General features: G+C 42.6%; 1 protein-coding gene across 3 annotated transcripts in view; it reads right to left on the reverse strand.

Moving 5' to 3' along the window:
• JAK1 (Janus kinase 1) overlaps positions 1-24,766 on the reverse strand; it is a 56,477-nt gene that overhangs the window by 4,031 nt on the left and 27,680 nt on the right. For all 3 annotated transcript variants that reach the window (XR_009274944.1, XR_009274945.1, XM_058808973.1), the window contains exons 5-24: positions 20,920-21,070; positions 19,746-19,909; positions 19,272-19,605; positions 17,479-17,652; positions 14,407-14,564; positions 11,839-11,962; positions 10,504-10,690; positions 8,941-9,047; positions 6,760-6,906; positions 5,754-5,841; positions 4,645-4,772; positions 4,184-4,319; positions 3,738-3,889; positions 2,814-2,964; positions 2,430-2,524; positions 1,741-1,933; positions 1,413-1,537; positions 849-1,021; positions 380-497; positions 15-125 (exon numbers count right to left, since the gene is read on the reverse strand). Coding sequence is in view for 1 of the 3 variants with exons in the window: in XM_058808973.1 (XP_058664956.1) it covers positions 15-125; positions 380-497; positions 849-1,021; positions 1,413-1,537; positions 1,741-1,933; positions 2,430-2,524; positions 2,814-2,964; positions 3,738-3,889; positions 4,184-4,319; positions 4,645-4,772; positions 5,754-5,841; positions 6,760-6,906; positions 8,941-9,047; positions 10,504-10,690; positions 11,839-11,962; positions 14,407-14,564; positions 17,479-17,652; positions 19,272-19,605; positions 19,746-19,909; positions 20,920-21,070 (3,016 nt within the window). In the remaining 2 variants the exon portion in view is untranslated. The remainder of the gene's footprint in view (positions 1-14; positions 126-379; positions 498-848; positions 1,022-1,412; positions 1,538-1,740; positions 1,934-2,429; positions 2,525-2,813; positions 2,965-3,737; positions 3,890-4,183; positions 4,320-4,644; positions 4,773-5,753; positions 5,842-6,759; positions 6,907-8,940; positions 9,048-10,503; positions 10,691-11,838; positions 11,963-14,406; positions 14,565-17,478; positions 17,653-19,271; positions 19,606-19,745; positions 19,910-20,919; positions 21,071-24,766) is intronic.

Genomic DNA, 24,766 nt, shown 5'->3' on the forward strand with positions numbered 1-24,766 from the left:
CATCCCTCCCTCACCTCCTCAGGACAGGTGGGTGGCCGTGGCAGTCTCTTGTCGTCCTGCAGGACCCTCACCAGCCGTGCCACCGTCATCTGTCCCTGTGTGGGGCCGATCATCTTCAGGAATTCCTGTGGGGACAGCGGGGTCAGCTGGGAGTGCCTGACCCTCTGCCAGGACAGGCCTGGGTGTTTCCCAGGGTAATCCTGGAGGAAGGTTCTCCCCAGGGAAGGGGTGGAAGGAGATGAGCGTTAAGGTCCCTCCCGCCCCAAATGAGCCCGCAATTCTGTGATTGTTGCTCTTGTTGCCCAAACCAGTAATCATTATTTTAAATGAAGGGATTGAAGCAGCCCTGGGAGCTGTTTCTGTCCCGGCAGGCACTCACGGCCATGGGGCTGCACTCGGAGTCGCAGTAGGTGAGGAGCTCATACAGCGTCACCCCGAAGGACCACACGTCGGAGGCGATGTAGAACTTGCTCTGCAGCAAACACTCCGGGGCGTACCTGGGGACACGAGGGGACAGCGTCACACCCGGGGACCCAGCCCTGCCCACACAGCCTGAGCAGCTCCAGAGACACAGCTGTGTTCGTGAGCCTTGCACATAAATTAAACAGTAATACATGAGGTGTGTTCCACAGTGAGGCACGGTGAAAGCAAGGAGACCCAACCCAAAATAGCGGGGAAATGTGAAGTGTGGGAAGAAATAAACAGCACAAGAGGTGAGTGAACAGTTCACCAGGTGCCTTTTCCTGGTGTATCTCCTGGTGTATCTTTACACCACAAGAGGCCTTTTATAAAACCAGGAGAACCCCGGGGAGTGCAGGAGCAGGGGGGTCCCTGTGCCCAGGCCGTACCAGAACACGGGGCTGTCGCGGTCATCCTTGACAGTGTAATATTCCTTGTCTGTCTCGATGGCCTTGGTGAGCCCAAAGTCCCCAATCTTCACCCTGTTCTCACTCTCCACCAGGACATTCCTCGCTGCCAGGTCACGGTGCACGTACTGACAGGAGCCCAGGTAGTCCATGCCCTGAGAGAGGAGAAAAGAAGCCTTTCATTTCCTTCTCCTTTATTCCTCCAGTACTTTAATCCCTTTTTCTCCAGTTACTGCTTCCTGACCGTGCTCTGCACTCTCATCTCCATCCCTTTAGACTTCACCTCGCTCCTTTCCTCTTGCCAGCACATTCCAAGTGCTGCCCTCCCTCCTGATCCTCATAACCTCCCACAGGAACATTTCAGAGTAAACTTTGGAACCTCCTCATCAGTCCCCAGCTGATCCTTGTGCCACTGGCACCCAATGCGTGGGAGAGATTGCTTTAGGATTCTGATCCTTGGGGACAGAGCAGGAGAATGGGTTTGTTGCTGATGTTCTCCATCCCCCTCACCCAGCTGATGGAGCTGCAGGCTCAGGCCCAGCTCACCTTGCAGATCTGAACTGCATATCTGAGCAGCTGCTTGAGATTGATCTTGTTCTTGTTCCGTGGGAGATACTCCTTCAGGCTCCCAGAGGGAAGGAATTCCATGATGAGTTTAATCCCACTTCCTCCTAGAAAACAGACCATGTTTGGTTTGCAGACCCTTCTCAACAGCTTTGGTACAAGCCCAGAGCACCAGCAGCATTTTAAACCTCCCACAGCTCATTCCCATCATCCATCCCTGAGCCAATGCACAGGGAAATCTGCTCCAGGCAGGACATTTATAAATTCTAAAGGAAAACCCATATAATTGTTAATATTCTGCAAGATTTACCATCTTCTGTGCAAATCCCCTTGTATTTGACGATGTTGTCATGATAAAGATTCCTCAGGATTTCAATTTCCTTCTTGAGGTCAGCGATGTGATTCCCTCCACTCTCTGGCTTCAGGGATTTCACTGCCACCTGCTCCCCGGTGTTGTCACCTTCTGGGTCATACCTGCACAGCTCCACCTTGCCAAAGTGGCCCTGGGAGGGAGAGAAAGGAGCCTCCTTGAGGACAACGCTCAGACAGCGACACCCAGGCACTGATTTGGGTGTCTGTGACACAGCAGGGGCTGTGGGGACAGCCAGGCACTGATCTGGGTGTGTGTGTGACACAGCAGGGAATGTGGGGACAGCCAGGCACTGATCTGGGTGTGTGTGACACAGCAGGGGCTGTGGGGACAGCCAGGCACTGATATGGGTGTGTGTGACACAGCAGGGGCTGTGGGGACAGCCAGGCACTGATCTGGGTGTCTGTGGGACACAGCAGGGGCTGTGGGGACAGCCAGGCACTGATCTGGGTGTGTGGGTGACACAGCAGGGGCTGTGGGGACAGCCAGGCACTGATTTGGGTGTGTGGGTGACACAGCAGGGGCTGTGGGGACAGCCAGGCACTGATCTGGGTGTGTGTGGGACACAGCAGGGGCTGTGGGGACAGCCAGGAGCACTGGCTGTGGTCTGGGGGTGACACTGCTCTTACCTCCCCCAAATCCCGGATCCTTTTCAAGAACCTCTTCTCAAAGAGCGTGGGATCCACCTCGGTGACGGGTTTCTTCTCCGAGACAATATCGGGATCTGGGGGGGGAAACGTCCCAGGTCAGATTCCTGCCTGGTCTGACACTCCAAGGCATCCTCGCTCCATTCCCACTGTCCCACCTTTCCCTCCTTAGATCCCACCTGCTTTGTGACAGGCAATTCTCCATCCCTCATGCCAGTCTGGATCTGCTTCCACACCCAGATTTCTCTGGGTGACCTTCCCACCCTGGAGCAGCTCCTCAGCTCCCACAAGGTTGGAAGGAGATGCTCCTCAAGGTCCCTCCAGCCCAGGATTCCATGATCCCTCCCTCAGTGTCCCAGGCCTTACTCTGCTCCTCCAGTTTGTTGATGTCCCTCATGATGGCCCTGAAGAAGGGTCTCTGGTGGGGGTCGTAGTTCATGCACTGCTTCATCAGGTCTGCCAGCTCCTTGCAGGACGGCGTGGCCAGCACAAAGTGCCCCTCGTAGAACCTCTCCTTCTGTGGGAGCAAACACACATCCCAGCAGTTTTAACTTCCACAGCTCCCACTTCTGAGCTGGGCACTGGCTGGGCTCCAGGATCTCTGAGGTCTCTTCTGACCTGAGCAGTTCTGTGATTCTACATCAGAGGATGTGACCATGAAATCCTTATTTCAGTGTGGGCATTGCCAAGGAAATCCCCCTGCTCAGCTGGAACTTGGATCTTTAGAGAATTCCTCTTGTGCTGGGTCTGGAGCAACCACTTAACCCATGAAGTGTTCAAAATGTGCTGAATTCACTTTCAGGAATCATTTCCTGCCAGGTTTTCCCAGTTATTTATGCACCAGGAAATGTTTGCCAAGGACACCCTGGGTGCTCCTCAGCCCTGGGAGGTCCCAGCTCCAGGGACAAGGCTGGGATGGGCATTCCCAGCCCTGCAGAGCTGTGGCCACAGGCAGGAAGGGCACAGCAAGAGGGACCCCAGTTCTTTAAACTGCACTGAACAGCAGCAGTGTCCCCTGGGAGACCCTTTGGAATCAATCCAAAAGAAACAAGAGATGTTTGGGAAAATCTCACTCAGCTTCTAACTGGACACAGGGATTAGAAATGCTGGGAGAACTGGGATTGTCCAGTCTGGAGAGGAGAAGGCTCCAGGGAGAGCCCAGAGCCCCTGCCAGGCCCTAAAGGGGCTCAGGAGAGCTGAGGGAGACTGGGGACAAGGGATGGAGGGACAGGACAAGGGGAAAACTGAAGGGCCCAAGAGGATGGACCCAAGTTTGTGTAACAGCTTTACCTCTGCTAAGGTCTTTTCTTTCAGAGGAGTTTCTCCATTATAGCAGATTTCCCACAGGGTTGTACCAAAGCTCCACTTGTCTGCAGCAATGCTGAGGTTCTTGGAATCTTCAACACACTCAGGAGCAATCCAGGGGATCCGCTCGACGCGCTCTGGGGTGAAAATCACAGGGAGAAAAACTCAATTATCCTTGTCTGAAATAAACTGGAGCTGCAGAACTTGTCCTGTTTCTTGATTCTCAAATTCCTGTTTGCAGAAGGATTTCACAGGCTCGTGCCTGGAGCCATCCACAAACAGATTCCTTCTGTCTCATCTCACTGGACACAACATTTTGTAAGAGAAACGAACGCTCTGAACAGCCACTGAGTATGTGCAGATCCATGAAAGATGATTCCTGATACACACAAATACAGTGTATTTGTATGAAATGCCATTCCTGGCCATACCTTGCCTGGAGAGCACTGTGATGGGGATTCCTGGGTCACTGAGCTTGATGAAGGGCCCATACTCGCTATCAATGCCCTCTCTGGCCAGCAGGATGTTCTTGGTGCACACATTGCCATGCACCAAATCCTTGTCCTCCTACACAAAAGCAGGGAAAGAACAGTGAGAGGGATGTGAGAGCTCCAGGATTTCCACACCACAGGGATCTCTAAAGTGCTCCAAGCTGAAATCCAAAATTAGAACAGGGAAGAAACTGGAGCTCTGCAAGTGCTCCAGGATATCCAGACCACAGGGGATCTCTGAAATATACTGAGCTGAAATCCAAAATTACACCTGGGAAGAAATTGGAGGAAGAGAAGGAAAGGAGCAGCAGGGAGATGGAATGTTCCCATTATAGGACTTTTCCTGATGGAGAAATGTATTCCCAGCTAGGCCCCAGTGCCTCTGCCAATGTGTCTCTTACCAGGTAGCTCAGGGCACTTGCAAGTTGTTTGGCCACTTTGAATTTCCATGGGGTTGTGAGAAGTTCACTTTTCTTATGCATGAACAGATCCAGAGGCCCACATTCAACAAACTCTTCCACCATGATATCTGCAGAGGAGGTGCAGAAAGTCAGTGCTGCAATGAGTTGTTTGGAGTAATGGAATTTGTGTTCACACCTCCCAACCCAATGGAAAATGTTGGAAAATGTTTTTATTTCACTTTGCCCAAGGTTTCTTTCAGTGCTCAGGGTCCAGATTAAAAGACTGAGGGGCTTTGTATGACAAATGAACATTAAACCTGCAACCAGGCATTCCAGAGGTGGAATTTTAATGCACAGAACAGCTCAGAAAAATCAGCAACAGGCTGCCCCGTGCTCTGGTACCAAAATTCCTTCAGCATGGCCCTGTTTAACGCCCACATGTAACTCCAATTCCTTTCCTGAGTCTGGAAGAGCTCAGGCTGGGGCATTAACCAATTTGTCTTTTAATTTTCTAAAGCTTTGCTCTCCTTCTGGTGCCCACCCCACAACATTAGGAATGCCTTGGCTTAGAGAACTCACATAAAGGTGTATTTATGGTATACATTTACATTTTTTATGTGCATATTTATATTTTACATGTATAAACAAAATGTATACATATAAATGTGTACATGCTTTATATGCATCAATATTACAAATATACATTTATTTCATACGAATGAATGTATATTTGCAGTAAATGTAATAAATTTAATTGTGCAAATTTCACGGGGTGCTTTGTATGCACACTGCCCCTGCCCCTCTGGCATTCCAGCCTTAGGGAAGGCTCAAACACAGAATTGGAAAGGGAAATTCATTGGGAGAATTATTTAGAGCTGCTCTGCTGTCCCAGCTCCACCCTGGGAAGTTCCTGAGGCAGCAGCTGCCAGCCATGTCCCTGTGTCCCTTCCACGTGCCATTCCCTGTCCCCATGTCCCTCCTAGGTGCCATTCCCTGTTCCCTCTAGGTGCTAGCCCTGTCCCCGTGTCCCTGGTAGGTGCCATCCCTGTCCCTGTGTCCCCCCCAGGTGCCATCCCTGTCCCCATGTCCCCAGCAGGTCCATCACTCACTCTCCAGGTCGCGCACGCAGACGCCGTGCAGGAGCACGATGTGTTTGTGGGACACCTGTCTCATCATGCTGGCTGTCTCAAAGAATGCCTGGGGAAAGGGCAGAAACACCTCCAGCTGCTGCTCCTGAGCTGCACCCGTGAGCCCAACCCACCCTGAGCAGCAGGAACAGCAGCACAGAGCCCTGGGTCAGGCACACACAGAACAGCAGCACAGACAGCCCTGGGTCAGGCACACACACACAGAACAGCAGCACAGACAGCCCTGGGTCAGCACAGACAGCCCTGGGTCAGCACACACACACACAGAACAACAGCACAGAGCCCTGGGTCAGGCACACACAGAACAGCAGCACAGACAGCCCTGGGTCAGCACACACAGAACAGCAGCACAGACAGCCCTGGGTCAGCACACACAGAACAGCAGCACAGACAGCCCTGGGTCAGGCACACACACACACACAGAACAGCAGCACAGACAGCCCTGGGTCAGCACAGACAGCCCTGGGTCAGGCACACACAGAACAGCAGCACTTTAGTTCTATCTCCATCAGGTATCTGAAAACAAACCTAGTTGTTTTCTAAATCAAAATAATACTTAAGTCACTTTAGCTTAATAATTTAACTGCATTAATATAATTACTGAATTTGTTTTTAAAGAGAACTTAGAAAATTGTTATTTAGACATAATTTTCCAATTCTCTAATTTAAAATTTATCAACTGTTACAGACTCTAAGATAACATACAATGCTTTAATACTTGATAATTATCTAATTTCACATGTGTTATCGATTATGTGTATTATCTAATTAATTCCTAATTACTATTAGTTTCTTCTTTATTACACATATTATTTTACTCTGACGTTTCTTTATACTTGTAATTAAAAATGTTAGTAATAACAACTTATGTCATTATCTCACATATCTCTATATAATTTATAAAACAAAATTAATCAATATTTTATGGCTTACATTAAAGAAAAGACAGACAAAAGAAAAAACTTGCCAAGGAAATGTCCCTGTGGCTGGGGTCCAGGACTTTGAGCAGGACTCGGATCTCTCTCTCGTTCTGATACCCCTCGTTCTCATCATCCTTGAGGCTGAGCATCCCTGAGTAAATCTGGGTCCTGGTGCCTCTCCCCAGGTGTTCTCCCTGAGACACAGCAGGGGTTTGTCAGGCAGGAAGCAACAAGATTTACACAAATATTTACTGGAATCTGCACTTCTTTCTGTCTGATCTGGCTACAGACTGAAATTGTTCCTGTGAGAAGCCAATGACTGGAGCTGCTTTTGTTCAGTGAGCTTGGGGCCTCCTGCAGGCTGCCCCAAAGCAGAGGCTGGGCAGAGCTCCAGAATAAAGCAGGGATTGATTCCAAGGATCTCCTCCATGGACCCACCTTGGGCAGCACCAGAGCCCAGCCAGGGCTGCACCCAAGATGAACCAAAATGGCCCCAAAATGCACGAGCGGGCACGGGCTCTGTCCCTGGGATCAGCTCTGCTCCATTTGCACCTTGCAGTTCATTGTCCCATTCCAGCTTTAGCCCAGGCAGTCCCACCCTGCTTGTTTTTCTCTCTCCAGCCCACGGGGTTTGTGCTCTGGGGCTGAGATTTGGGTCATTTGTCCTTGGTGCCCAGCTGGAGCAGGAATTGTTTTGTCTCCCTGCTCTGTGCACAGAGCTCAGCATCCCTGAATGTGAACCCAGACCCACACAGTCTGAAAAGAGAAAAGCCAAACCCTGAGGTATCAAGCTCTGAGCATCCTCCCCATGTGAATCCCTTGGATATTGCACCTCCACATCACCCAACAGGTTCCCTGGGATTGAGCACTCCCAGACTAAACAAAAGAATAAACAACAGCTGGGGCTCTTATTCACAAAGTGCTGCTGAGGTGATCTTTAATGTGTTTCCAAAAGTGAGAGGAAGTAATATTTCACTGCAAGGCTTTGTTTGGGGAAGCAATTTCCTCCAAAATAACATCCTGCCTTGGGATATTTTTGCAGGATGCTGACTGTAAACACCAACCCAAACCCAATCTCTGTCTGCAGTGATGCAACTAAAAAACCCCCAATATCTTTTTATTTCACAGAAGCAGCCAAGGGCATGACTTAAGAGCTCTTTTGGCAACATTAAATCTGATTTAAGTGTATTCAAGGCCCTGTGTGTTTGCTGAGGTTCATTCAGGTTCATGAATAAGTAACTACAAACAAGGGGAAATTTGAAAATTTGGGGTGGCTAAACACAGAATTCTGACTGCTCAGAGCTTTTGAATACTTCACCTTTTTTATTGTATAATATTGTCTCAAACCTCTGTTTCTCTGGTAAGTCAGGCTTTAAAAAATACACCCACAACAAGCCAGCTCTTAAGACTCCCTTTAAAACCCCTGTTTTCCATTAGAAAACTTAAATATCAATTTCATTTCCAGTGAAAGGCATCACTCCTGAGCTCCTCTTTGTCCACACAAAGCCATACAAGCAGCAGGATTCTGCCAGCAGAGGCCTAAATCCAAACAAATCAATAAAAACTAAATCAAGCTGCAGCTGCAGTTTGCTGAGGGGAGCTGGGAGGGGCAGCTGGGCTGGTTTGGGGTCCCTGCAGGGCTCAGGGACAGCCACACTCCTGCCTCCCAGGGCAGCTCAGCACCTGGGGATTTTGGATGAGTTAGAGATGGGACCTCTGAGCTGCTTCAGATGATGGGATTTATTTTTCTTATCTTCTCCACAGGCAGGAAGGGTGAGCTGGGCTCACATCTTCACTGCATGGCTCAGAGGGTCACAAGCCCTCCAGTCACGATCCTTTTAAGGGTTTATTAACCAATAAAACACTGCCCACAAGGATATTTATGCTTTTGACCCAATCCTCAAATATATGGTCCTATGGACTCCTGTGAGCTTTCTTAGCCAATCATGTTATAGCAAACCTGCAATAGCAAACCTGCATTCTAAACTCCTTGTTACACCTGTAACTACTTTTATTTTTCCTATATCTTAAACTGAACTTTCTTTTATTTAGCCTAACATGTCTCTGCTTTAAAAATACACATTTATTTCAAAAATCCACATTCTCCCTTCTGGCACCTCAGTTTGGGAGCCATTCCCAAGGTCTCAGGCCAAACCCTGGGTTTGATTCCAAGCTTTAGATGACCCCCCAAGGCTCTGGGGCTCCCTCGTGCCCCCCCAGGCTCCCACCTGCACGATCTCCTCCTTGCGGATGCGGTGGAAGCTCAGCTGCCCCATGGGATACACTGGCTGCCACTCCTGGGCCTTCTTGGTGGCCACCAGCAGGTTGGAGATTTCTGCAAGGCAGGGGCAGAAAATATCCTTAAAGCTTTCCAGAGAAACTGCATTCCCCCCTCCCAGTACCAACATGGATGGAACAGCATTAAAATCCCAAAAAAAAGGGAAGGAAAGAGAAACTTGGCCTTGATTTCTGCTCCTCATTTGACAGAGAAATCACTAAAGCACAGTTTCATGTTTATATTTAAATGCAGAGTTATTATCAGCCAGATCAGGGTGATTTTGAACAACTGAACAGTTTTTTCTGCACAAAGACTGAAAGAGAAAATACCTGTGCTGCACATGGGATAAAATGGAATAAAACATCCTCCATCCCCTCCTGCAGCAGGGCCATCTCCTCTGCAGCGTGCAAGGGGGAATCTCATTTCCTCTTCATCCCCTTCCAAACTCCCTCTACTCTGGCAAGCACCAGCAGTGCTCCCAGGGCACTGGGATTCAGCTGGGGATGGGGCATGAGCAGAAGGAACAGACTCAAAAATCCACTTCCCACTGCTGCAGGGCAGATGCACAAGTTCTGCACATGAATTCTGCCCTCCTGGCATTATTTACTGGGACTGGGGTGTGAGTGGGCATCTGGCCTTCCTCCTGCTGTGAGCAGAACCTGGCACTGGGGCTAAATCATCCTCTGGAATTCTGGAGTCACCAGGAACCACCACACCCTGCTTCAGTCCTGCATCCCCTGCACTTCTTTGTGAATATCGGATGAAATATTCAAAAAGAAGGAAAAAAAACCCACCAGGGAAGGGACAGAACAGGGAACATGCACTGAATCCTGCTGCAACCAAAGCCAGGGAGGAGCTGAAGTGGACAATCAACTCCCTGACCCATTTTATTTCATTTTATCCCAAATCCAGCCACCAAAATGAAATCAAAATATCAGAAGTGCAGCGTGCCCCTGCTCCAGAGCCTGACCCACGCTCTGGGTGCAGAGTGAGAGCTCAGGGACTCTCCCAAAGCCCAGAGCAGCAGGTGATTGATGTGGCTCAGTTATTCCCCTGCTCTAACAGGAAACCATTATCAGCTCAGCACAATCACCCCACTGTGCTTCCTCTGTCACCCCAAACCCAGTGCAAGGCTCAGAGTTCATAGCAAACAGCTCCAGAGAGGGCTGGCAGCGCCCAACAGCTGCCCCATTGTCCCTCAGATGGCACCTCACAGATGATTTCCTGCCACCAGGCTCTTCAGGACATCAGTTTAGGGACCAAAACCCTTCCCTGCTGCCTGGTGCAGATGAGTTATTGAACAGCAGCTCACAGGGAGAGCAAACCAGGAGATCCCAACCCTCTTTTCCCCTCCTCAAACCTGCTCACGGCATCTGACAAAAATCCTCCCCAGAGAAAGAAAAATCTTTAAATTTTTTTAAGAGCTTCACACCAGGATACAGCACTAAAAATACACTAAAGGAGTCTGGAGATTGATCCCTTGCAACAAGAAAACCCTGCAAGGTCAGGCTACCTCTGGGTCTGGGCTGGCAGCACCTCTTGAGGGTGAAGCTGATGTTGTCTGTGCGCAGGATCTGCCCCTTCAGGTGGTCCATGAGGTCTTTCAGGGATGCAAAGGATTTGTTGGAGCCATGGAGGAAGTACCCCCCCTTCTTCACCTCGATCTGGAAGTTCTTGTAGGGGCCTGAGTTATTCATCACCTGGGAGCGGAGGGAAAAGAAAGGAAATAGGATCACTGGAGTGAAGGAATTGTTTGTAAAGCCATCAAAGCTTCCCAAAACTTTGGCATCACTGCAGCTCATCCCCTGCTCCTAAGTCAAGGTTCTCTAATCAAACTGCAAGAGCAGAAAAAACCCTAAAATTCCTGGAATTTTCACTCCCAGGAAGGCTCAAAAAAAGAGCAACAACATAAAGATGCAATCAAAGCTCAAATTACAGCTTTTTTTTTCGTTTTTCTGCAGAGCCTGAGGTTATGCAGAAGCATTGCCTCTTCTGGAGAAATTTTCTCTTTGTTTGGTCAAGAATTGCAGAATCTGGAGCAGGGTTTCAAAATCTCAATTTAAAAATAGCAAAACTTCTCTCCCCCCCCAGACTGCTCAACGAGATTTCAGCTGCTGTTGAGATCCTCCAGTTTCACTGGGGAAGGGCTGAACTCCTGAACTTCCCCATCCCAGGAGCTCTCAGGATCTCCCCTCTGCAGCTTTGGGTCACCTCCCCCTTCCCCCTTTTCCAAGACAAAATTCCTTTCTCGTTTTACTGTTAAAACAGAGAGCTGATCATCTTTTTTTAAAAAAAAATCTACAGGAGATACACCCAGTATCAAATATCCCTTCCTGACTCACCACTGATTCCATGACCATTTTTTGCTAAGAAAAGGATTTATTTTGTTATTATTTATTATTTGTTATCTATTATTTACTACTTCATTTATTATGTATTATTTAATTTATTATTTATTATTATTCTTGTGTGAACACTTTAAATATCCTCCCAAAGCACCAAGCCAGCTGCAGGCTTCCAGCTGAGGATGGTGTGGGAATAAAATCCATGAAAGGAATTAAATCCATGCCCAGAAAGGCTCCAGGGAAGCTGAACCATGCTCAAGGCAAGGTGAAGTGACAAATTCTCCATGTCAGGAGTTTAAAATTCTCTATTTTCATCATGTCCCTGCACAGTCTGACTGGGAGGAATGGAGCTGCTCTGGATTTAATCAATCCCATTTGGAGAGAAGGCACAAAGGGCTGGGAGGAAAAGCCAATTCCCTGCCCGGAGCTCAGGGCGGGTGCCCTGAGGACAATCCCCCTCCCCAGGGAGGAGATTCCTGCTGGGAGCAGATCCCTGCCTGTACCTCTGAGCCCTCCAGGCAGGTGACAGTCATCAGGATGTGGTTGAAGTTGGTGCAGCTCCACCTCAGCACGTACATGCCCACCTCGTTGCCCTCCTGCCTCAGCTTGTTGATGGCATATTCCGTGCTGGAAGGGAATGGAGAGGGAGAAATACAGCAAGGAGCAGCCAAAATTCTCATTTTGGGGTGGGACAGGAGAGCAAACCTCTGTTTGGGGGGTAACAGCAACCTAGAAATATTGATTTTGTTATTAAAGTGGGATTTAAGGGTGCATGGCTCACATTGGGCTGCACAGAGCAAGGGAGGAAGGATTTGATAAAGGGAATTCTGCATCCAGCACTGTGCAGGTGAACTCCTGGATTTCTACAGTTTGTAGCTTAAATAAAGGGAATAAAGTGAATAAAGGGAATAAAGGGAAATAAAGGAAAATAAAGTGAATAAAGGGAATAAAGTGAATTAAAGGGAATAATAAATAACAATAAAGAGAATAATAATAAAATTTATAAAACAAATTAAAATAAATAAAATAATAAATAATAATCAAAATGTTCTCAATAAAGGGGAAAGCCATAAAGGTTGGAATTCTGCATCCAGCATTGTGCAGGTGAACTCCTGGATTTCTACAGTTTGTAGCTTAAATAAAGGGAATAAAGTGAATAAAGGGAATAAAGGGAAATAAAGGAAAATAAAGTGAATACAGGGAACAAAGTGAATTAAAGGGAATAATAAATAAATAACAATAAAGAGAATAATAATAAAATTTAAAAAACAAATTAAAATAAATAAAATAATAAATAATAATCAAAATGTTCTCAATAAAGGGGAAAGCCATAAAGGTTGGAATTCTGCATCCAGCATTGTGCAGGTGAACTCCTGGATTTCTACAGTTTGCAGCTTAAATAAAGGGAATAAAGTGAATAAAGGGAATAAAGTGAATAAAGTGAATAAAGGGAAATAAAGGAAAATAAAGGACAATAAAGGGAATAATAAATAAATAACAATAAAGGGGATAATAATAAAATAAAAATAAATAAAGAAAATGGATAAAATAATAAATAATAATCAAAATGTTCTCAATAAAGGGGAAAGCCATAAAGGTTGGAATTCTGCATCCAACACTGTGCAGGTGAACTCCTGGATTTCTACAGTTTGCAGCTTAAATAAAGGGAGTAAAGAGAATAAAGGGAATAAAGGAAATAAAGGGAATAATAAATAAATAAAAATAAAGGGAATAATAATAAAATAAAAATAATAAATAAAAAAAATAATAAGAATCAAAATTTTCCCAATAAAGGGAAAAGCCACAAAGGTGGGTGGAGGGAGGAGAATTCTTTTAGGTGTTTAAAAACCCAAGGCTTTGTTCATCCATCCAAAGACTCCTGGGGTGAGTGTAGAGACACTTCCACTCTCTATCTAGAACATTCCCATGTGTCCATGGAGAAAACTCTCAGAACACTCCTTTAGTGCAGAAACACTGAGTTTATAGATGAGAAAGAAAAGAAACACTCATTTTTTCCTTTAATAAAATGAAATTTTGGTAACCACCACTCACCCAAACCCAAATTTCCTCAGTGGATTCACCATGAGAGGAATTATCAAAAACAAAACCCCAAAATGCAGAAGGGACTGACCAGATGGGCCCAAAATGCAGAGGAACTGACCAGATGGGTCCATGAACCCCAAGATGAAGGAGGGACTAACCAGATGGGCCCAAAACCCCCAAAATGCAGGAATGACTGACCAGATGGGCCCAAAATGCAGAAGGGACTGACCAGATGGGCCCATGAACCCCAAGATGAAGGAGGGACTGACCAGATGGGCCCATAACCCCAAAATGCAGAAGGGACTGACCAGATGGGCCCATAACCCCAAAATGCAGAAGGGACTGACTACATGGATCCATAAACCCCAAAATGCAGGAGGGACTGACCAGATGGGCCCATAACCCCAAAACGAAGGAGGGACTGAGCAGATGGATCCATAAACCCCAAAATGCAGGAACGACTGACCAGATGGGCCCATAACCCCAAAATGCAGAGGGACTGACCAGATGGGCCCATAACCCCAAAATGAAGGAATGACTGACCAGATGGGCCCATAACCCCAAAGTGCACAGGGACTGACCAGATGGGCCCATAACCCCAAAATGCAGGAGGGACTGACCAGATGGGCCCAAAATGAAGGAATGACTGACCAGATGGGCCCATAACCCCAAAATGCAGAGGGACTGACCAGATGGGCCCATAACCCCAAAATGCAGAGGGACTGACCAGATGGGCCCATAACCCCAAAATGCAGGAGGGACTGACCAGATGGGCCCATAACCCCAAAATGAAGGAATGACTGACCAGATGGGCCCATAACCCCAAAGTGCACAGGGACTGACCAGATGGGCCCATAACCCCAAAATGCACAGGGACTGACCAGATGGGCCCGTAACCCCAAAATGAAGGAGGGACTGACCAGATGGGCCCAAAATGAAGGAATGACTGACCAGATGGGCCCATAACCCCAAAATGCAGAGGGACTGACCAGATGGGCCCATAACCCCAAAATGCAGGAGGGACTGACCAGATGGGGCCGTGGCAGCCGTTCTTGATGTTGTGCTGGATGAGGGGAGGAGCCACGTCCGTGCACAGGTAGTGGTGGGCGTCTGCAGTGAGCCTGAAGTAGCCATCGACCAGCGAGGTGAAGGACAGCGCCTCGGCGTGCGAGCCCAGCCGCAGCTCCTGCCGGCACAGCCACAGCCATCAGCACAGCTCCTCACGCACAATTCCGCTTTAAAACATTTAACATTTCCTCCCAAAACCTTGGGGATGTGTTGGACCAGCTCATCCCTTGCTCTTAAGTGAAGGCTCTTCAACTGAACGGCAACAAAGCAGAAAAAAGCCTAAAAGTCCTGGAATTTTCACTGCCAGGATGAGCAGCAACATAAAGATGCTATCATCCAACAAAAAAAGGTTTTTTTTAAAAAGTTCAAAAATATTTTATTCCATTATCAGTCTCGTTGAAGGGTGATACATAAGAGATGCAAAACTCTACACCTTTCTATCAGAATCTATTTCCTGGTTACAACACCTTATAAATGTTTTTATAAATTAACTTTTGCCACATAATGCTGCTAATACTTCTAACACCAATCACCTATATCTTTATGTATATTTTATTTATATTTAACACCTATCACCTATATTTTTACCTATATTTAACACCAATCACCTATATTTTTACCTATATTTACCTATATTTAACACCAATCACCTATATTTTTACCAATCACCTACATTTTTACCTATATTTACCTATATTTAACACCAATCACCTATATTTTTACCTATACTTTAACCTATATTTAACACCAATCACCTATATTTTTAGCAACATTTAACCTATACTTTTATCTATATTTAACACCAATCACGCATATTTTTGTCTATATTTTACCTATATTTTTACCTATATTTAACACCAATCACTTGTATTTTTACCTATATTTTTACCTACATTTAACACCAATCACCTATATTTTTACCTATACTTTAACCTATATTTAACACCAATCACCTATATTTTTAGCAACATTTAACCTATACTTTTATCTATATTTAACATCAATCACGTATATTTTTATCTAAATTTTACCTATATTTTTACCTATATTTAACACCAATCACTTGTATTTTTACCTATATTTTTACCTACATTTAACACCAATCACCTATATTTTAACCTATACTTTAACCTATATTTAACACCAATCATATATTTTTACCAACATTTTACTTATGTTTACTTATACTTTTATCTATATTTCACATCAATCATCTATATTTTTACCTATATTTTACCTATATTGAACAGAAATCACCTATATTTTACCTATATTTTTACTTATACTTAATACCAATCACCTATATTTTTTCCCCACATTCTCCTGCTACAATGCATTTTTCACAGCTCTAATTCTCTAAAATATCTGGTGTTTTTGCAAGGCCATCTTTTGAAACTTATTGAAACTTGTTTCTAGTTCATTCTCTCTCAACAATGCCATCTTTATTCTATGGCATTCCTAATCAGCACACTTTATCTCAGAGTTTGCACACAAATGTATAAAACTGTGGGAGCTTTCTGTCAGGTTTTGAAATCCTTTAAAATCCATTTTCCACGTCTCATCCTCTTTTTTGGTCTGTAAAAACTTTTTGATGGTCTCATTTATCATTGGCTGCACACAGTGAAGTGCACAAGGCACTATTACTGATATTAGTAATACACTATATTATAAAATATTGGTGTCAGGACACCAGGAATGCTGCAGCATCACTGGAATATTTGGATTAATGAGGAATATCCATCAGCCACTTCTGGCTACAGGAGGTTGGGATTTAGTGGCCATTCCCTGCCCTCCCTGTCCTGGCTCCACTGTCACAAATTCTGGAATTCCTCATGGAATTTGTGAGGGAAAATTCTGTGCCAGTGTGGACACAGCTGCATTCACCCACTTTGAGCACCATTTTTGCTGTGCCCAGTGTCAAGTCCAGCACATTTGGTGTTATTTACACTCAAAATGTCCCTCAATTGTCACCTCGTGCCCAACCCCAGCCTGGCTCCCCATGGAAGGGAAAGGATCCATCCAGGGAATTAAGTGATCCAGCAGGGAATTAAATTATCCAAAAGGGAATTAAGTGATCCACCTGGGAATTAAGTGATCCAGCAGGGAATTAAATGATCCAACAGGGAATTAAATGATCCAGAAGGGAATTAAATTATCCAAAAGGGAATTAAGTGATCCACCTGGGAATTAAGTGATCCACCAGAGAATTAAATGATCCAGCAGGGAATTAAATGATCCAGAAGGGAATTAAATTATCCAAAAGGGAATTAAGTGATCCACCTGGGAATTAAGTGATCCACCAGAGAATTAAATGATCCAGCAGGGAATTAAATGATCCAGAAGGGAATTAAATTATCCAAAAGGGAATTAAGTGATCCAGCAGGGAATTAGTTAAATGATCCAGCAGGAAATTAAATGATCCAGCAGGGAATTAAATGATCCAGAAGGGAATTAAATTATCCAAAAGGGAATTAAGTGATCCACCTGGGAATTAAGTGATCCAGCAGGGAATTAATTAAATGATCCAGCAGGAAATTAAATGATACAGCAGGGAATTAAATGATCCAGCAGGGAATTAAGTGATCCAGCAGGGAATTAAATGACCCAGCAGGGAATTAAATGATCTACCAGGGAATTAAATGATCCAACAGGGAATTAAATGATCCAGAAGGGAATTAAATTATCCAAAAGGGAATTAAGTGATCCACCTGGGAATTAAGTGATCCAGCAGGGAATTAATTAAATGATCCAGCAGGAAATTAAATGATACAGCAGGGAATTAAATGATCCAGCAGGGAATTAAGTGACCCAGCAGGGAATTAAATGATCTACCAGGGAATTAAATGATCCAGCAGGGAATGAAGTGACCCAGCAGGGAATTAATTCAATTAAATGTCCCAGCAGGGAATGAAGTGACCAGCAGGGACTCCAGCCCAGGCTCCAGGGAAGCTGAGGCAGCCCCAGTGAGGTGAAGGCACAGAGTCAGTGTGAGGGTTTGAAATGCTCCCCTGAGCCCTCCTGGCCATGCCCACCATCCTCTTGTTGTCCTGCTTGTTGATGCTGACTGTGGCCTCCTTGATGACGATGTGGGTGATCTCAGGGAAGTAGGAGAAGCTGTTCCACGTCTCCCGCAGTTTGTGCTTCTCCTCCTCCTTTTTGCCTTTGCCATCGGATTTCTTCTTCTTCTCTTTCTCTGTCTGGACAGGCTGCAAAGGTATTTGGGATAAAAGCTTCAGTTAAAATATGTTTAGCACAGTGGTGTTGCTCTAAAATAAAAATTCATTCTAGAATAGCAATATCAAATCTTTATTTCTTCTTCTTCTCTTTCTCTGTCTGGACAGGCTGCAAAGGTATTTGGGATAAAAGCTTCAGTTAAAACATGTTTAGCACAGTGGTTTTGCTCTAAAATAAAAATTCATTCTAGAATAGCAATATCAAATCTTTATTTCTTCTTCTTCTCTTTCTCTGTCTGGACAGGCTGCAAAGGTATTTGGGATAAAAGCTTCAGTTAAAACATGTTTAGCACAGTGGTTTTGCTCTAAAATAAAAATTCATTCTAGAATAGCAATATCAAATCTTTATTTCTTCTTCTTCTCTTTCTCTGTCTGGACAGGCTGCAAAGGTATTTGGGATAAAAGCTTCAGTTAAAACATGTTTAGCACAGTGGTGTTGCTCTAAAATAAAAATTCATTCTAGAATAGCAATATAAAATCTTTATTAGTTAGAATTATAGACAATGATTATTATATGAATTATAAAATTAATCTTAATTATAGAATAATAAAAATAATTATTTGTTAATTAGGTTTATATAGTTGTATAAATTATAAAATTAATCTAAATTATAGAATAATAATGTAAAATATATAATATAATGTATTGCAAGACAGTTACTCTAAACCAAAAATTCATTCTAGAACAATAATATAAATTAATTACTTATTAATTAGAATTTTAGAACAGAATTATTGTAAAAATTATAACATTTAACTCCATTATAGAGTATAAAATACAGAATATAATGTACTGTAATACATTTACTCGAAACCAAAAATTCATTCTAGAATAATGATATAAATTATTTATTAATTAGAATTCTAGAATAGAAATATTATAGAAATTATAAAAATAATATAAATTATAGAATAATAATATAAATATAATAACATGAAATATATAACATAATGTACTCTAATACATTTGCTCTATACCAAAAATTCATTCTAGAATAGTAATATTAATTATTTATTAGTTGGAATTATATAATAATTATATCAATTATAAAATTAATATATACAATAATAATATAAAATATAGTATGTAATGTATTGTAATACAATTACTCTAAACCAAAAATTCATTCTAGGATAGTAATACCAATTCACGATTTATTAGTTAAAATTATACAATAAAAGTATTATATAAATTATAAAATTAATGTATAGCATAATATAATTATTATAAAATTAATATTAATAATATATTAATAATATAATATATAGAATAGAATGTATTCTAATGCCTAGAATAAATGTATTTAATTCTGGGATGTTTTTCACGGGGTCTTTCATTTTCCTGGTAGAAGGGCTGCCCACAGAGGTTGTCCAGTGCTCAGTCCTGGATAAAATTCCTGAGCCTGGTCTGGTCTCCAAACTAAGCCTAAAAAGGGGTTGGGCTGGAACTCCCTGATCCTCTTCCAACCTGGACAATCCTGCAATCCTGTAAAAGCCCCTCCAACACAAAGCTGTGTCCGAAGCCCACAGGCACCTTTCAGCAGCTGTCCTGTCCCCAAATCCCCTGAACTGCCACTCCTCAGGGTACTCACACTTGGCTTGAGCCTCCACTGGATGCCGTTGTTCCCTGTCACCATCACCTCGTACTTCTCGTGGTCTCCACAGTTGAATTTATTCATCTCATTCTCAGCAAAGATCAGCAGGAACGAGGTCTCAAAGATCTCTGCCCCATAATACTTGGTCAGGACCTCCATGGTGGATAAATATTTCACCTTCAGGTCCCGGGGGGAGACGCTGTTGTTGCAGATGGTTTTGTTGTTGAACTCCTTGAGGAAATGCTTGAAAACGTTATTGATCCGAATCCTGGTCAGGAAATTCCTCTGCCTGATGGTCCTGTTCAGAGTCTCAGGGATATAATGCTTGTAACTGGGAGGAGAAGCAAGGGATTAAATTAAATTAAATTAAATTAAATTAAATTAAATTAAATTAAATTAAATTAAATTAAATTAAATTCCTCCTGGGAGAGCAGCAGAGGCAGCAGGGACAGAGGGTGGATCCCAGCTCACCTGATGTCCTTGGGGAGCTCTGGCAGCTTCACATTTTTCTTGATGGCATCGTGGGAGATGGCCAGGACAGCCATCCCCAGACACTCATTCTCTATCTCATGGACCTCCTGGTCGTTTTTGGGGTCTCGGATGGGTGCCAGGCCCTTCACTAGGTCATACTGGCCCTGAACAGAACAAAAAATCCCAAGTTACCCAGTTGGTCTTCCCCAGAGTTTGTCCCTGAGCCAGGAATTCATCCCAGGATCCTTGGGCAAGGAGAAGTTGGAAACTCCTGCCCTTCTTTTATACATCAGCCCACCAAAAATTCATTTTTTAAAAATGAACTACAGAAATCACCATCCTGGCCCCTTTTAGTACCTTCAATATTTATTTTCTGCTCCACAAAACCAACTTTGTGCCTCTGCTTTATCCCTGCCCTTCCCATCCAAAGCATGTCCTGGATTCATCTCCAAGCCAAGCCCTGCTCTGGGACAGCCTGGAAAGTGTTTGGTTATCAAAGAGCAAAGACATTTCTGTGCCTCATTGCTTTAATGTTTCCCTGGAATTCTCCTTCCTTGTGGTTCCCAGTGTGAAAATCCTGCAGGAATTCTACTCAGAACCAACAGTAAATGGGATTTCCTCTGTGCATTCAATTTGCTCTTTCATCAACCTGAATTTTCTCATTTTTTTTGGTGAGACCTGACAGCTTCTGGTTTGAAAAATCCTTTGGAAAGCACAAGAGGAGAGCAAAACTGCAGAGAGGTTATCAATCTTTATCACCACGGGGTTATCAGTAAATGTTTATCAATCTTTAACACCAACCAGTAAAAAAACCTCATTAAAAGGACCCAGCCCTGCCAGATTCCCTCTGCTGCTGCTCCTCTCCAGCCCCAGCTCTGGGCAAATGTCCCACAAAAGGTGACTGAGAGCATTTAGAAACACAAATAATTCACTTTAGAAGAAAATATCTATAAAAATAAAATCATTTCTGGGTTGGGAAAGAGGATTTACTCCTCCATGCAGCAAATCCTCTCCTCTCCACCAGGCAGCAGCAAAAAGAAAACCCTTCCAGTATTAACAGGATACATAATGTGTGTTTTAGGAGCCTTTTAAAGCAGAATCCCCCAGTTTTTATGGGACAAAAATCCCATAAAATTTTGATTTATGGGAATACAGCATCAGAGAGAATTCCAACCTGTGCAAACATGTATTCCAGGGAATTGGCATCCAGGATGGGGGTCCCCTCTGGGGCCAGCTTCTTGTCATAGGCCTTGGCCCTCCTGGGGGAGTGTCTCCACACCGAGGGCTCGCTCTCGCTCGTCCCGTGCCAGTTGGTGAAATAGTATCTGCCAAAAAAGCCAGAAACTTGAAAAATGCCTTGGGAAAAGCCTCCATTTCTACAAGATTATCTGGGTTTTGAGAAATAAAGCAGTTCAAAGCAAGAATTGGTCAAATTTCTGCCCAAATTTCAAGGTTAAGTAGTGCAACATTCCAGCACGTTCCTGGCCTGAGGAACTGGGGGAAAATATACAGTTATTATGAATTATTAGGGGTTTGTTTTTTTTTTTTTTTTTTTTTTTTTTTTGGTTAGAGAGATGGAGCACCTCTCCTGTGAGGAAATACAGATTTGGGAATGTTCACCTGGAGAGAAGGATCCAGGGAGAGCTCAGGGCCTGAAGGGGCTCCAGGAGAGCTGCAGAGGGACTGGGGACAGGGATGGAGGGACAGGACACAGGGAATGGCTCCCTGTGGGAATGGCTCCAGAGGGCAAGGATGGGTGGGACACTGAGAATTGGGAATTCCTGGCTGGGATGGAATCCCCAGATTTGCTGTGGCTGCCCCTGGATCCCTGGCAGTGCCCAAGGCCAGGCTGGAGCAGCCTGGGACAGTGGGAGGTGTCCCTGGGATGGGATGGGATGGGATGGGATGGGATGGGATGGGATGGGATGGGATGGGATGGGATGGGATGGGATTTAAGGTCCCTCCCAGTCCAAAGCAATTTGGGACTGACATTTATGAAGCCCCAAATCTCCAGTGTCAAGGCTGGAGGGGCCCAGCCTCAATGCAAAGTCAGGATCTTCAACAAAATAAAAAGAATATTTTTAGTTCAGCTCTTCTTAGGCAGGAACTCCAACCCAAAACTGAGCCAGAAACTCCTGACAAGAACCAGAGGAGCCTCCAGGACTGCTGGGGCTGAGGGCTGGAGAGCAGAGCAAAGCAAACCCTGCTGAAACCCAGAGGAAATGACTTTGCTTCCCTGTTCTCCTGCAGAAGAGGAGTCAGAATTAATAACTGCAATTCTTCTGTTATTTCCTGAAAACAATCATGGGCAAGGTCTGTGCATTGTTTGGGACTGAGAGGAGACTCTGCTCCTTTCCCTAATTAACTGCTCTGATTAACACCACAAGAACAATTGGGGCCCCATTGTCTGAGGGATGGGGAAATCAAGGGGAATCTTTTCCTTGGAAAGCTCCAGGGCTTCCTGGGAGACATTTTGGGGATTTCACTTCCACAACAGGAACAGGAACATGAATTTCCCCATTCCCAATGAGCTGGGGAGGGAATTGTGCCCCTGAGCCCCAGCCCTCCCTCAGAGCATCTTCCATCATCATTCATCATTGGCTTACATATCTCTATAAAATTTTACAAAATAAATTTAATCCATTTTTCATTATTGCATATAATATTCTAAATATAATATAATATAATATAATATAATATAATATTCTAAATATAATATAATATTCTAAATATAGTATAATATAATATTCTAAATATAATATAATATAATATTCTAAATATAATATAATATAATATAATATAATATAATATAATATAATATAATATAACTTATATAATGTTATATGATATTGTATTACATATTACATTATTTATTATATAATATCTTATTATAGATTATATTATTTATTATATTATATAATATTTTACTATCAAAACCCATTCTTTGCTTCCAAAATTTAAAAAAAATTCCTCCAATCCCTACAAAACCCATAAGTTTACCTGTATTTTAACAAATACAAAATCTAAGCACATTTCAATAAAAAATATAAAGCTGTCAAGTAACAAAAACACTAACCACTCCACAAACAAAAAATACACCCACACAAATACAGATTGCATAAAAATTACAACCCTTGTATTTCACCCACCTATATAGTTATATAAAATGTATATAATTTTATATAATTTTTTATAAAAGTTTATATACATTTGTAACTTTATTTATATAGTTTATAAATTTTATAAAAATTTATAAGCTTGAAGTTCCTTTATAAGGATAAAAATCAGTAGTATTATAATTTTTTTATAAAATAATAAGTAAATAAAATATAAAATTCAGTCAAATATGTATACAACAAATAATTAGCAATGTTATCAATACAGTATTCATAATTCAAACAAGAGGGGGAGATGTTAAAACTCTAAGTATTACAAATTTTAAACTTTCTTTACTAAGAAAACACAAATCCACAAAATACCACAAAAATACTACAGAAACCCACAAACTACTACAAAAATACTACAGAAATCCACAAAATACTACAGAAATACTACAGAAAGCCACAAAATACTACAGAAATACTACAGAAATCCACAAAATACTACAGAAATACTACAGAAATCCACAAAATGCTACAGAAATACTACAGAAATCCACAAAATGCTACAGAAATACTACAGAAATCCACAAAATGCTACAGAAATACTACAGAAATCCACAAAATACTACAGAAATACTATACAGATAATAGAAAAATACTGTGGAAATCCACAAAATACTACAAAAATACTACAGAGATCCACAAAATACTACAGAAATCCACAAAAATACTGCACAAACCCACAAAATCCCACAGTCTGCCTCCAAAACCCCTCCAGAAAGGAACTGGATCCCTTTCCCACAGCAAAACCCAAACCCACCCATGCAAGAGTTAAATTGTCCTCCTCTCTGAGCAATGACGCCAGGATATTACAAAATCCTGGGGTTTCTCATTTTTAAAAAAATGCAATAAATAGAACTTGAGGCAAGTGAGAAAACCACAGGGAACTCAGAGAGTTTCTGTGAAAAGTCCTTTTAAACATCACCAAAATGCAGCAGCATCTGGCACTGATTTAGGGCAGGGGAGGAGAAATTCACACAGAAAACAAAAAGTTCTCAGCAGAGGGAGAAAAGTCAAAGCCCCACAAACATCTCAGCCCAGGCACATTGTTCATTTTAGAGATTTCATTAAAAAGGACATGACAAAAACCTATCAATGTAGGCAAAAATAAAATTTCATTTCTGAATTGTCATGTACAGTTAATCCACTCCTCTATTTAAAAAAAAAAAAAAAAAACAAATTAAATTTTTTAAAAATTAAAATTTCCTTTTTGAATTATCATGTATATTTAACCCACTGTTCTATTTTAAAAAATTAAAAATTAAATTAAAAAATTAAATTTCATTTCTGAATTATGATGTACAGTTAATCCACTGCTCTATTAAAAAAAAACAAATTAAAAAAATTAAGTTTAACATTTAATTTTGTTTTTACAAATTCATTTCTGAATTATCATGTAGAGTTAATCTATTGCTCTTTTTTTATACTAAATTTTTTTTTAAATGAAAACATTTTAAAAATTTAAAAAATTCATTTCTGAATGATGATGTACAGTTAATCCATTGCTGTATTAAAAAATTTAAATAATTTTTAATTTTTTTTTAAATTCACTTCTGAATCATCATGTAGAGTTAATCCACTGCTCTATTAATTTTTTTAATTAATTTTTTAATTTAAAAATTTTAAAAATTTTTAAAATTCTTTTCTGAATGATCATGTACAGTTAATCCATCACTGCATTAAAAACATTTTAAAAATTTATTAATTTTTTTAAAAATTCATTTCTGAATGATCATGTACAGTTAATCCATCACTGTATTAAAAACATTTTAAACAATTTTTTAACTTTTTTTTTTTTTTAATTTCATTTCTGAATGCTCATGCACAGTTAATCCACTGCTCTGGAACACTTCAAATGGA

Source organism: Ammospiza caudacuta, chromosome 7 (assembly GCF_027887145.1).
Source record: "Ammospiza caudacuta isolate bAmmCau1 chromosome 7, bAmmCau1.pri, whole genome shotgun sequence".
NCBI classification, from domain to species: Eukaryota; Metazoa; Chordata; class Aves; order Passeriformes; family Passerellidae; genus Ammospiza; species Ammospiza caudacuta.